The sequence below is a fragment of the Gavialis gangeticus genome, unplaced genomic scaffold (genome assembly GCF_001723915.1).
Source record: "Gavialis gangeticus isolate Ggan-Ray unplaced genomic scaffold, GavGan_comp1, whole genome shotgun sequence".
NCBI classification, from domain to species: domain Eukaryota; kingdom Metazoa; phylum Chordata; order Crocodylia; family Gavialidae; genus Gavialis; species Gavialis gangeticus.
In genome coordinates, this window is record NW_017728998.1 from 28,561,071 (window position 1) to 28,575,639 (window position 14,569).

The 14,569-nt window shown below is 38.6% G+C and overlaps 1 protein-coding gene across 1 annotated transcript in view; it reads right to left on the bottom strand.

Moving 5' to 3' along the window:
* ITFG1 (integrin alpha FG-GAP repeat containing 1) overlaps positions 1-14,569 on the bottom strand; it is a 247,876-nt gene that overhangs the window by 224,853 nt on the left and 8,454 nt on the right. Inside the window, exons 4-6 of the mRNA XM_019505663.1 lie at positions 13,696-13,753; positions 11,269-11,343; positions 6,027-6,121 (exon numbers count right to left, since the gene is read on the bottom strand). Coding sequence (XP_019361208.1) covers positions 6,027-6,121; positions 11,269-11,343; positions 13,696-13,753 — 228 coding nt within the window. The remainder of the gene's footprint in view (positions 1-6,026; positions 6,122-11,268; positions 11,344-13,695; positions 13,754-14,569) is intronic.

The window sequence follows — 14,569 nt, forward strand, 5'->3', positions numbered from 1 at the left end:
TATTCCTGCAGAATGTGTCACCTTTGACAAGCGACTTCAGCTCTCCCTGCCTATATGGGACAATACTTCCTTTTACCCACCCTCCATTTCACCTCTTTTAAACAAAAGACTGTGAAGGCAGGAACCATTTTACTATGCACCAGGTACAGTTTCAAACACAATATGGCCTCAGTCTCAACTGGGGGTTCTGTTATTTTGTGCATTTAATGTGTATTCGTCCAAGCGCAAGACTGCATGTTTTTATCAGAAAGAAATAATGCAAAAAACAAGTGCTCCATTTCTTCCGAATCATAAAAAACACGTTTGATGTTAGCTTAAGTCAGCTTATTAGATGGAAATTTCTAGTACTTGTGGCATGGTATTTCTAATACTAGGTCCTTACTTGCAAAAGTCCTTTCTTAGATGTTTTACCAGAATTTGGTGGCACAACTTAAAAGTTCATTTGTTTAACTGAATGCTAAAGAAACAAAGTTAATTTGTTCAGGCAGGGCTTAAAAGTCTTGTAAAGGTAGTAACCGGGCAAGTTTACAGGTATAAGTGTCACTACCATTTTCTCTGCACTTAACTAGCAACATATGGCACCCATAGTTAAGTAACTGTCACCATATTTTTATGTAACTAGCTACAAATATTGATGTATACACCTGTGTGCATTCATCTGACTGGGCCCAAACTGGGCAGGGTTAAAGAAGCTGGAGAAGTGAAAAGCAAGTGAGATACTGCCGATAGCTAGATAGGAACTTTTATGAGTCATTAAACTAATTTTTTCCTCAGGCCACCATGGTCTTCATTTGTACACCAATAAGTGTGCGATACCAGGTTTATACAATTATCACAATTCTTGTATAAGGGATAAGACTGAGAAAGAGGGAGAGGTATAGGCTTTTCTGGTAAGAAAAGCATCAAAGTACAAAATTTAAGCGCAGTCATGCTTGACTTTTTATCCTGAATTATATTCATTTCTTTCCCTTCAAATTACACCACCAAATAACCAAAAAGCCTCTCTCAGAATTCCTAAATACAGTGCATACAATTCAAATCTAAAAATAGCAAGAGACAGATTATTGAATACTGGACTGTTTTTCTGTCAAGTTCAATATTTTTCTTTCCAAGAGTTGTGACATAGTCCTCGCTGAACATAAATCCATTATGTTACCACAGAAGAATTAGTCCAAGTCTGAAACAGCAGGCTGGGCCAACTGAAACAAGAACTTAAAAAGTGACTTAATGCGATTAGAAAACACTAGTTCTCAAAATACATATATTCAATTCATATGATTTACTTCAGTTTAGTTTGAATTCTGATACATTTTTGTTATATTTGGACGTGTACTTGTGGCAACATATTGTTTTCCCCCTACCAAATGCAATTCTTCACTTTTGAATGGCTACTACCATTCCACTTTTAAAAAATATTTTGGGGAAATATTAAGTGTAATATTTGCACTGTTCAAGAAAAACTGTTCCTGTTAGATATTTTCTTAAGTTACTACCAAATTGCCCGTTGGGAATGACTGGGGAGGGGCAGGGCGGGGGGTGGCCACAGGGATGGAGCGCTGTGACCCAGTGCCCAGTGGTGCCACCGATCTGCCTCCAACCCCATGCATCCCCTCCCCCCACCCCTGTGTCTGGACCCATGCACCCCTACCGCTCACATCTGGTCCTGTGCACCCCCCTACTCCCAGCCACTCCACCCCGCACTGCTGCTGGCTCCCAGGAATGGGTGGGGGGGGGGGGGAAGGAAGCTTGCGTACCGTGGTGGCTGCTGACACCCAATGGCAGGCAACACGCCCCCTTTTCCTCCCTACCACCTCCCCCTCTCTGCCAGCTGTTGTCAAGGCCAGGTGGCGGTGTGGGGGGGCGGGGGCAGCAGAAAGGGGCGTGTGGCAGAGGGGCGCTACCACTGGAAAATGCCCCCCCCATCTCCTCTCTCTTTCCACTCCCCTCCCTCTTCCCCACTGCCTCCCTCTCCCTGCCAGCTAAAGTTGGGGGAGGGGGAAAGAGGGTGCGGCACAGCTGCCCCCTTGCTCTTTCCGTCTGTAACGCTCTGGGCCCTCACAGCCAATGCGCGCACACCCTTTTGGCAGCGCACGTGCAGTTGGCCCAGAGTGTTCTGGACAGACAGACTGATTAAGGCTTTTATTATATTAGAATACTTAAGGACATGAAGTCTTGTGTGGATATGTGTAGTGCTATTTATTTAACACATTAAGAGCATAGATTGAAGTGCAGCTCCACACTGTACCTGAGAATGATTTGCAGGAAGTGTTCCGAGTTAATGATTCCCTGGACTAGACAGAAGTTTACTGTTAGTTCTAGTGGGGAGGGGAATCAGCTGCTAGCTGTAAGCCTGTAACCAGTTTCCCCAAACAACAACCTCTGCAAGCCTGTGCCATTTTCAGAATGGGAGGCGGGGGGGAAAGGGAGCAGAGGAAGTTATTTTCTAGGGGTTCTAGGGGCTCCCCAGGTGTGCTGGAAGTTGGGGTGGGCAAGATGGAGCCTCCCATCCCACTCTCCAGCACCCACTGAACTCCCTGCCCACACCCAAGCAAAATCCCTCTGCTCCTGTTCACTCCTTCCATTTTGAAAACAGTGACAGGCTAGGAGGCAGTATAGACATAAGTTACAGAAGATGCACTGTTTTGAAGTGTCTTTATTTGACCCCTCATGCAATGAGGGTGCAGATGTTTGCTCCATTGCCCATTTTTGAAGCTGTAGGCAGCCATGCATTTGTGTTTGGTCATGGCTATAGACTGTGTTGCGTGGCTAGATCAGGCAAAAATTGTCATTGCTGTCTGTACCTTAACCAATGTTAACTAATTGCTAATGGAATCAGAAGATAATCCACTCCTTGATATTTTCAAATCAAAACTGGATCTCTCTCTCTTGAAGATGCATTTTAGCTCAATGCAAATTACTGAACTTAAACAGAGATAGTAGTGAAATTTAATATATAGGAAGTCAGACATAATGATCTAACAGTTTCTTCTGGCCTTAAATAACTGAAGACTTGTATTTACTTACTTATACACTGTATGTAGACAATTGCTACACACTCATAATTTTATATACAAATACATAAAATATATGAATGCAGAGGTGGACATTGTTTAGTCAAATAAAGAGTTAAAAAGCACGGTATATTTTTGAAATGCTGTGATGTCTATATTAATAATTTCATGCAACATACACCAGTACTATAAGCATGATTATTTCAGATATCTCACTGAGAAAGATTACTCTTATCTACGTTTTGGTGAATGCTCCTATTTTCTGAATTTATAAAATTTTTTTTACACAGTTCGCCTTTTATGAAGTATTGTTAGGGATAAAAATATCTTTGTGAACATACACTTATATAATTAAATTATAATGAACTAACAGCTTTACGTTAGTCAAAGTAGAAGTGTGCTATTACAAAGTCCTATTCTGGGCGTTTAGTATCTTGGCAGGTTGAAATAGATTAGGCAGACATTTGGCAAAGATTGTGAGTCCAGAGACTGAAGTTAAAAAAAAAACAAAAAAACAAGAAAACAAAAAAACAAAAAACAAGCATACTTTAAAATTTGCCAAGCTTTTAATAATAATAGGAGTTGTCAAAAAGAGTTTAGCTGGATTCACTGTTTTGACTACTCTTTTGTGAAAGGAATGATATTATGGAGCTCTCCCTAAAGTCTGTATTACAGTAGTGCATTCAAAGATCCCAATCAGAATTGTGGTTGCATTGTACAAAGAATTGGCCCCAACTGCAGGGAACCTGATGTCTTAGATTAAGTTGGTGAAGACATTTAGTATCCTTCATACTGGAACAGCAGGCTACAATATAGACCCAATATCCTTGTTTTACTGTACACACCTATTAAGTTTATCATTACAACAAACAAATGTGACTTTTTTTTTTCCTTCTAGGAAAATGCATGCCAAGATGAATAAACAAAAGTTAAAAAAAGAAAGCATTTATGTAGCCAGCTGTGCCAAAACTTTAAATGATGGTTTATAGCTCTACTGCATAATGCCCAAGACATACAACCAAATAAATTAAAATCTGTGTATACATTCCCTTGCCTCTTCTCTAACTAGTAAACAGCAACAGGGAAACATGCTTTTCTTTCTCTAATATATTTTTTCTTAAAAGTTTTATTTCACACACTTACAAAAGTTACTTTATGAGATGAACAGACATCAAGGAAAAAACCCAACAACTGTAAGGAGGGTATTCAGTTTGCAGGAGGGTAAGAAGTCAAAATAAGAACAACTGCTATGAGGTATATTTTAAATAAATAGTTATACATCATATATAGACACACTTAATAATTTATTCTTTATGGTAACTTATGGCTGCTGTGCATTTTAATCCAAGCAAAAATGTACAATTGAAATCACAATACAACTGATGTACAGTTCCTCAATTCACTAATACACTGATGTGCATTTGTAAAACACTGAATTATATGTTGATTATAAATAAGTGGTTCAAGTAATCTTATGGAAATCCTTGCAAATCAAAGCAGCCACCACTGCCTTAGGGTGGTGTTCAATCCTTTGCCTCTGCAGTCCCGATGAGTAGCATGGGGCCTGTGTGCAGGCTGGACCAAGCCCTGCATGCTAGAGTTGGGCCCCAGAGGTTCAGCACTGCCCCCTCCCAGCACTCCACACTGGGGTTGGGCCCCGAGGCCCAGCATGGCCAGTGTCCCCACCCAGCCCTGTGCGCTAGGATCAGGTACTTGATCCAGCATGCAGGGTTCAGGACTCCCCAGCCATGGTTCTGGAAATCTGACAGCAGGAGAACAGTGCCACTGCTTCCCCACTGGCAGGTTTCCAGATCTGGAAGGAGCCCTGTGTGCCAGATTACATGGCACCATGGGCTGGAACTGGCCCACAGGAAGGGTTGACCACCCTTGCCCTAAGAGGTGAAGCTAAGCACTGTAATTGAGGCATGACAGTATTTCAAGATTCAACAGAAAGACTGCCTCAGCTGTGGGTTTAAGTGAATAGGTCTTAAACCTTTTACTTATGACACATTTGAAGTGTTCAGTTATGTACACAGACAACATCACTTGCTTTCTAAAAATTAGCAATTTTACTTGGGTGAAGCAACTTCAATATCATTATAATCAAGAATATAATTACATTCAAAATATCTCCTCCTTTTTAACTAATCTGTTGAAGGTTTTGGCAAAGATGTTGATAATGAAGATGGTCTCAAGGGAATCTAAATCTCGTGTATATGCAGTAAGGTTCAAGCCAAAACACATTGTTTCTCATCAACCTCTGACTACAAGTACCAACAAACAAGCATTTACTGCCACAGCTGCAAGTGAAATTCATGACACCGTTCTACAGGTACAAATCACTGCAGAACAGAAAATGTTTTCAGTCACCATTAAACACCACATTCAGAATAAGAAAAATATTGCAACTGTTGCTGAAGTCACCAAAAACATTAAAAAGCTGCCAAGTTAGGAAGGGAACTGGAATTACCGCCCACCTGTATGGAGTCTGTGCTCCAGGAAGAACTTCAAAACAGTACTGACTGCTTTTACTTTAAGAGCAATACAGCCAGGGCAGGCAGAGCTCAGCAGCACCTCAGCCAGGACTGCTTAGAATTTTCCACCTGGATAAAAGTTGCTGTCCCCCTGGGCCCCCAGTATCAGACCTGCACCCACAGGTTTTACCCCATATATATTTTGCAAGGAACTACCCATTCTGGAATCCATCATATTTTGAAAAACCTAGCATCACATTTAATTCATTACCTGTAACATAATATGAAGTTATATCTAAAAGATAAGTGACAACAAATGTTGCTTAGGAATGCATTATTAGGTAGTAATAGCATGCAGCATAGTCAATGTTTTTCAATTTTTATTCCTTAATTGTTCAATCCCTGACTGAAAACTCTGCACAGTGTTTAAACAGTGTGCACCATTTCTAACAAACCAAACCAAATCCAAAAATAAGAAGAACCACCCTACAAGCAAAGTTATTAGCATTTTAGTCTCAAATAAAAATAATTGGTGACTCACCTGCAGTGAAGTCGCCATTCAAATCTATAAATGCATGAGAATGGGGTATATACATTTTACTCCGAGTATCCAATGCAGTATGCCATGATAAATTCCTAAGAAAGACAAAGAATAGAGCTGTCTTTATCCAATTAACAGCTAGGGCTCAAACTTGACAGTAATCCTTTTTTTTTTTTCTTCTTTTAAAAATCACAGATTTTTTTTTTTTAAAACAAAAAAGTAAACAAAATTCCCCTTCCCCCCTCCCCCCGATTATGCATTTCATAGTATATTGAACATCTCTTGATTAACTACATGAAATAATGTGGAGAGCATGTTTTGTTTCAGGAAGTTAGTTTCTCATAATATTGAATGAGTTTAAATGATCAAACTACACTAAGAGTACAAAAAGCCAAGAGGAAACAAAATAATTTCAGAGGTCTAACCACATTTTAAAACTTCATTTTTTTTTGTTTTCTTAATTCATTTCAGGCAAACTATTGTGTTAAATATTTATCATCTTTGGATTTTTAGACACCAGCAAAAACAGAGATAAGCACATGCTATGGCAAGCAGCTTATGCCTTCTTGTGTGTAAACAAAAGATTTTGTTTGGTAAAACAATTATAAAAGCAAAACAAGGACGGAAGTGATGCACAAGAATTGAGGGGTGAAGCTGAGGGCATATACTGGGACCAAATGAATTGTACTATGGCAGCTATGCAGAATCAAGCAGACTATGCATTTGAAAGTAGAAAAAAAGGAGCAGGGAAGGATGTGAAAAAGTAACAAATTCAGTCCTGGTTGTACCAGCAGTAAATTGACTGCACTGTTTTTTGGAGGCAACTTTTAAAAGAATCAAGGTGCCTTGACTTGTGTAAGTAAACCTGTTCCTGCATCTATGATCAGTTTCCTAAGCATGATTAGCATAAGAACACATATGCAGTGAAGTCTGCAACTATCAAAAATGTTTAAAATTTTGTAATAAAAAAAATTTAAAAAAAGAACAGAGGCTTCTGTGCTTCTGCAGAAAATCCTGTTTATAAACTCTTTTTATTAAAATATTATGGCTTCTTTATGTATTAGTCAATCAAGCTGCTGAAAAAAATATCATCCCTCATTAAATTCTACTCTCATCCCTTTCATTCAATATTTTGGACAAGCTACAAAAAACTCTTAAAACAAAAAACCACCCCGTCCAATATAATAGTAAAAATGCATCATTCCAGATCTCCGTGGACTTTGTATTTGTTTCTTGACTTGAGACAAATGTTGACAGTGCCATTTTAAACCTTAAAACAAGGCTTAGGATTTTTATAAAAAAAAAACCCCAAGTCTTAAAACAAATTTATTTTTTTTTGTTGTTAAAAAACACATCATCAGGTGTGGACTATATTCTGGCCTGTAATAAATCAACCTTCTTCTGAACTATATCCAATACATTTCTTTGAGCCAACATGCTGTTAAAACTATTTCCTCATAGGAAAAATAACTTTGTTCTCTCTTAAAAACCCGATAATCTTTCAGTGTAATCACTCCAAGGCTACAGTTACTGTCATGAACACCCTTGAGGAATTTGCAGGCATTGTTCCACAAGTCATAGTTTTATGTAAGAGTCATCTTGATAAAATTCAAGTAGAGATTAATGACCAAAAGCATGACTCTTAGAAGGGCAGAGAATTTTCAATTATACTTCTATATAGTTAAAAAATAAAAGATTATTTTCCTTACTATAAGATAATGATTTGTTTTGCCAAAGATACATAGATATTCAAATAATGTCCCAGTTAAGAATGTCTGCAAAACGGGGCTGTTATGAACAATTACATTTAAGAAAACTAGTTAGAAATTTATTAAAGCCTCTCATTTTAATATGCTTTTGACAATGTATTAGACTGATATCCAAGAATGAAAAAAATCCTTAATTAAACATTTCTTATAAGCCAGAAAGATGTAGATTAGAAGATCTGAGGTACTGTTTCCATAGAAACGGTGGTATAATCTGATCGACTTTTCTAGTTCTAATAGGTTCCTTTTGACATAATAGCTAAAAAATCCCCAGAGGAATGCAAAAGACTTCACAACAAACCATTTCTTTTAAAATGAGCATCAGTGTTTACTACATAAAAAAATTAAAACAGCTGTCAGAGACCAGCTACATCTGGATTTACTCTGCAGCAGCACAAGTGCCATAGTACATTTTCTTATTCATTTGATCTAAAGATGATAGACTACACATTAAAGATGCTAGACTATGCATAAAGTTTTAGTTAAAAAACAAAAGTACTACACTGTGAGTCTAAACTACTAGAGATTCACTTGAAGTGAAAAATTAGTAAAAATATAGCTATGAAAAAGAGGCTGCAATATTAAAGTGAACCTCTAGTAATGAAAAGTTGATTTAAGAAGCTGGTCCTGTAAAATAATAAGTACCTTAAAAGTCCTACCAAAATTTACAAAGAAAAGAATACAATAATCATAGAATCAGGCCAACAGATGACATATTCATATGTGGATGCTGAAAGCTAGGCAGCCAAGTTTGAATTTTCTGCTAGCGTTAATCATATTCTCTTTTGAGTAGCAAAAATCTAGCTTCAATTCTTGTCAGAAAACTATTAAACCTGAGCATGCAATGTGCTTCTTTTACTTTCAAACAAATTGTAAACTTTGTTCTTATCCTTAAGTCTTTTTGGTAATTATTTTTTTTCCTTCTATTAGCAATTTCCTAGGTGTCGTGTTTCTTTTGCATTGTAATGACAATACAGCGAAGAGAGAATGCAGCTTCACTGTCCAAGTAACTAGCTAAGGCTTTATTTGAAACACAGGCATTTCCTCAAACTTTTGGGGAGAGAATGTTAAAAAATGCCATTCGATTAATTTATATAAAATATATATGTAACCAATAAAAAGTTGTGAGCCAAAACCAACAAAAATTTTAGAACACCATCATATAATATGAATCAGACAATTAACCAATTCAGTTGAGAAAAACTAAAACTAATGGATTTTGTGGTACAAGCTATACATATCTACAGGTGTGACTGTTCTGCAAAAATTATTTCAACAGGCCACTTACACACCCTTAAGTGACAAAACTGATTTTTTTTTTTTATTGGTTCTCTTTGAATTTGTAAAAGCAGTCATAAGAAAAGCTTTCCATTAGAGCTGTGTGAAACAGCACCACTTCATTTTGACTTCCATTTCACTGTTTTGAAGGGACAGTGTTTTGTTTAGTTGTTTTGAAGCACTGCTCCGTTTCATTTCATTGAAACTGTTTTGTCGTTTCAACATTTTGCCCATAGGCTAGAATGAGGATTCACAAAAATGCCTATACCTTTACCATTTCTTGCCTGATTCACATGAAAATTGCAGGAATGGTAGCCCGTTCTGAGGGCATGAAGCCTGCCAAGTTTCAAGGAGATAGGTGCAGGGGTTTCTGGGAAGCTGCACCTCAAAACTGTTCAAAGCAAAAAACTCTTATCATTTGCTGGCAGTGGCAGCCTGCTGTCATCCCATGCGCAGATCAGGGGCCTGCACCCCCTGGGAAGAGCTGGGGGAAGCTATTCAGGAGCTACATGTCAATATCAGAGCAGTCTTTCCCCACTCTTCCCTCTCCCTCTCCTTAGTTTGTTTAACTGCAAGCAAGCCCAACTTCAAAATGCGCTGAAACAACTTCAATATGAAACACCCGTCAAAATTGCTCACAGCCCTACTTTCCATTAATTGACATAGTGTAATTTTTCAGTGGACCAAATCCCTAGCAATACATAGAGATGATGTCTGGCACTGAGCTCAAGGAAGTTCTCAGAAAAAAAAGACTGTGATGGACAAAAGTAAAAAACACTTAAGAAAAGCAGAAGACAATGGATTGTCTCTTCCACTTCTCTTCCTAAACTTTTGGTATTCTCTACCTTCTAGAGAACTCAGGAGACCTGCAGGAGAGAAGCAGGAGTTAAACCCAGAAGTTCTCAGTCATGGCTCTTGACATTCAAGTGCCTTGCAGAGTCCAACAAACAACATGGATGTAATCATACTATTTATTGGTGTGAACTGATGCTTAAAATTCAAAAATCAAAAAATAAATAGGAAAAAAGGGTTAGATATCATCCACTTCGCTTTTTTACTGTAGGATAGGAACGAGATGGACATAAAAACCACAAGGCTAGACCTACTCATTCTAATCCAGGAGTTCATTCCCTTTGGGAACTGTCAAGTAAATAGGGAAGAGAAGAGGGAATTAAAAGCAACAAGTATACCCCAAATCCAAAACAATTGCCATAAACCAAAACCCAAAAAAAAAAATTTACCTCCAATGAAAAGGTTCCAGTGTCATCAGACAATACCATACCAGCATTTATTATAACACTTTAAGATACTAACTGAACCACAGGTTAATTTCCTAGTGTGTCCCTAAACACAAACTATACAGTGTGGTGGTCTGTACTTATAAACATTACTCACACACGTTTATCAGTTCCTTAACTAACGATAATGGACAGTCCATTGGAATCTGTAGAAACACCTTTCACTTACTTTTCACAATTTTTGTGATGTTAGTCTACATATGAAGTTAGTGTCTCAGACTAAACTCAAAAGACTGTCATTGGGCTACATGTTTGTACAGCATCTAGCATATTAGGGTTGCACAAAGGTAATTAAAGCTAAATGGCACACACTGCATTACTTAAGTGGATCCCAATACCACCAAGAAATTATCTTGGACTTTTTCACGTCAAACAACACATTACTCAATTTCATTTTTCTTGAAATTGCCACCCAACAATGGTTTTCCACAAGAATGCTGCAGAAATTAGAATATTTGTTGTAGCCATGGTTGTGCAGGAAATGTGAGAGAAGCAAGGGACTTTGGGCAATATTTTTATTAGATCAACTGTGTTGATGGGAGAAATGTTAGAAAAGCTTCAGGCAAGAAGTGCCCTTCCTTAAGGCCCTTTCTCCATTTCTGCTTCTTTCCCAGGCCTGAGGAAAGACACTTTGTGCCTCAAAGCTTCTTTTCCTGCAACAGCATAGTTCAATAAAAGATGCTGAAAAAGAATCCTTGTTATTCACAGAAATTAGATGCAACATGCTAGAGTACATAAAGCATTGAGCCTAAAAGGAAGAGGATAAGAATGAAAAAGGTTCAAGGACTACACACCTCAGTGTCAACAAAATAGTATTATTAAATAAAGTTGGCAGTGATGCATATGTACCAAGAAAGAAACATTAATAATGAATGCTAATAAGTAAAAATCTTGGCTTACCTGCCTATCAATATCTGTGGCTTATCGGTCTCATTTGTAACACCAAAGACATCTGGAACTAAATCACCATTGAAACTGAAAATAAGAGCAAATTCAACATCATCTTACCAAGTACTGATAGTTTGCATTATTATAAAATGTCCTTTGTTCAACTTATTTGAAACTCTAAACACAAGCATTTTGTTTTGTGCTTTGACCTTGGAGTTTCATTTCTACACCAAACCGTTTAATACCAGGGTTCACACGAATAATCTCCCATAGTACCTCAAACCAAGATAAGGACTTGATGCAGAGATATATAAGCCAGTTTGAAGTATCTGACATGAAGTATCTTCACTACTTTGCTTTAAAAAGTTTATCATCAGATGCATTTCAAAGCAGTTTCTGCATTCTTAAAGCAACCCTAACCACATTTTTCCCCCCAAGTTTGAATAAATTCTCTTTCCAATTCCTAGTGTTCCCAAAAGTTCTTTCGGTCCAACTGTGGGAGAAATTGGTATAATTTAATAATCTAATCCCAGTCGTCATACTTTCAACAGACCTCCTTTCCTTTCTCCTTATTGTTCCCGACTCAGTATGCTCAAAAAAAACCTAGCAGTTCTGGTAGCCTGTTTTCTTGCCCAAAGTCTGACTTCAAGTCTGGCCTGTAACACACTTTGAAGCATACAACACCAGCAAACATGCTATCTGAATTCAGGTATTGTTAAGATCCAGCAAACCCCCCCTCCCAAAAAAAAAAAGAAGTCACCAAAACTGCCAAGTTTGGCTGTCCTGTCTGAGGGAACATAACAGAAATATACAGAACATAACACAGGATAGCTTTAAAAATCAGAGAACATGTTAAATATTCATTCATTATAACATGTGGGTGCCTCAGAAGACTGGGCAAACATTTAAGCTTCAGGATCGTGTTTCATTAAACGGCTACTAACATTTATACAAGACACAGAAATATAAATAAATAAATAAATCAAGCAAGCAAGCACTGCTGTGGATGGCACACTTTGATTCAAAATTATGAATATTTCTAATAAAACTCCTGTTTTCCTTTGCATCTAATGCAAACTAAGTAGAAAATAAAAAGATACCCATCTCTTTCCCTATTGTCTTTAATTCTTTATTTTAATGAAGCTAACTAATTTTATTTCTTGTGTTCCTCCTTATTTGTTGGTAACCTCAGAATATTACACAACAAATACTCATTTGTTTGCTTGGAAAAGCCAGAAGGCTATTTTGCAAACATCACAAAAATAGAATGTGTTTCTCTCTTTGTAAGGCAACAGTAGGGACGTCTACACATGCTACTAGTGCTATGCTATAAAGGTTTAGTGCACAGTAAACCTTCCCTGGGAGCATGTGTACACAGGCTGCTCCTATCCTGCTCTAGCCCCCTACAGCTGCTAGGGGGAGCTCCAGGCTTCCCCAGGCTGTTAACCATGGGGGTGGTAGGGAGCACGGGGCCAGTTCCCATGCACAAGGGGCCAAGAGAGATCTGCCAGCTGTAGCAGCAGCTGTGTTTCCTTGCCCCATACACATGAAGAGGAGTCCTGATGTGTATGGGGCCAGGAAACAGCTGCCGCTGCAGACCACTCCCAGCCCGGTGCACACAGGGACAAGCACTGCGCCCAGAGAGGCTTACCTGTGCAGCCTGGGGCTGGCCGAAAGCTGTCCTGCTTCTGGGGCAACTACCAGCCAGCTCTGGGCTGGGTGGGGATTTCCCTGAGCAGCCTGAGGCTGCCCAGGAACTGGTCTCTTCTGGAAATTGTGACCCAAAAGAATGACAGCTCTTGGGACAGTTCCCAGCCAGCCAAGCTGCTTGGGGAAATTCCTGCTCATCCCAGAGCTACCCCAGAAGGGACAGTTCCCAGCCAGCCCCAGATTGAGCAGGGAGCTCCAGGAAGTTCTGGTGCTGCTTGGCTTCTGGCTCATGTGGGAAGCGAGGACCTGAGCAGCACTACAATGGGGGCCAGGAGGGGGGGCACAGAGAACAACCCCAGCTGGGTGCTGCACAGCTCCCAGCTTCTAGGCACAGCCCAGAGCCCAGTACTACCAGGACTAGGGGAACACCCCTTCCCATGTGGCCCCCTACTATTGGGGCTGATGGGAAGCAAATTTGCTCCCAGTTGTCTACACATGCACTACTGCACAGTTAGTTTACTATCTATACTGAGAGGTAGTAGATAGTTGCAGAGCTGACTAAATTTGCTGCACACATGTAGACACCAACACTTTACTGTGCAATAGTGTCTCGTGTAAAGACACCCAGTGAGTAGTGAAGTTTAATGCTCTTTAATGCTTAAAAATCAAAAAGATTTCATATTGTGTTTTAGTACAGGACACATTTCCAATCTTAATGTAGCAGTTTTCTTTTGTCTCAGTTTATTACTGCAAGTTACTTGTTCCCGAAAAGATGCATTGAGTACTTACTCCATGATTAGAGGTTCATCATGAAATGTCTTATTTAATATAGTTTTACGGTTAAGATCTGAAAAGAGAAAACATTCACTTAAGTTACAAATATGTCATAACATTTAAATACCTATTTATTACCAAAATGGTGTCTTATCAATTCAATGTTTCTATGCCACTTTATGCATCAAAGCCACAGCCAGCCTTCTACCCATGGAGTTCTACGACTGCTCGGACTTCCATATAAATTCAAACTGCCAAACCAAAGGTAATTCACATTCAGACTCTGAAGCTTCCTTCCCTTTAGCCACTGAAGGCTCAAACTGTTGAAGTTATACCTACCATATAGTCCAGTTCTATTTATAGGATCCATCTTGGTAGTTATTATTGTAATGCAGATTGAATATTGTGAAGATGCGGTTTAATAAAGATAATCTGAACTTGTCAAGACAAACAGGCTCTTCAGATACAAGACCATAAAGTATGTACCTGAAAAATGCTGTTTAGTGTATTGTACAAAAGAAGAATCTATAAATGGCATTTTTCACCGTTTGTAGTGCCTATTCAGAAATAAACAAACAATTGGAAAAGGATCCTTTAAAAAGGAAAGAGGATTGTCTATTCTAATTGTCAGCTAGTTTGCATATTATTTAATTAAATGAGGAATAAAATTAAGATTGCTGCACAGTGTATTTTGACAAAGTAAATCAACCTTTTCCTTCCTCAACAAGAACTACAAAAATTCCACTCAACTTATAAATGGAACTGAGCTAATATAATAATTGCATGGCAATACCCTCTTTTTGGTTAATCAACGCAGGAACCCCTACCGAGCTTTCATCGAATCGGTTCTCAACTACAGCGATGACACCCTTGCCACACAATTTTCTGC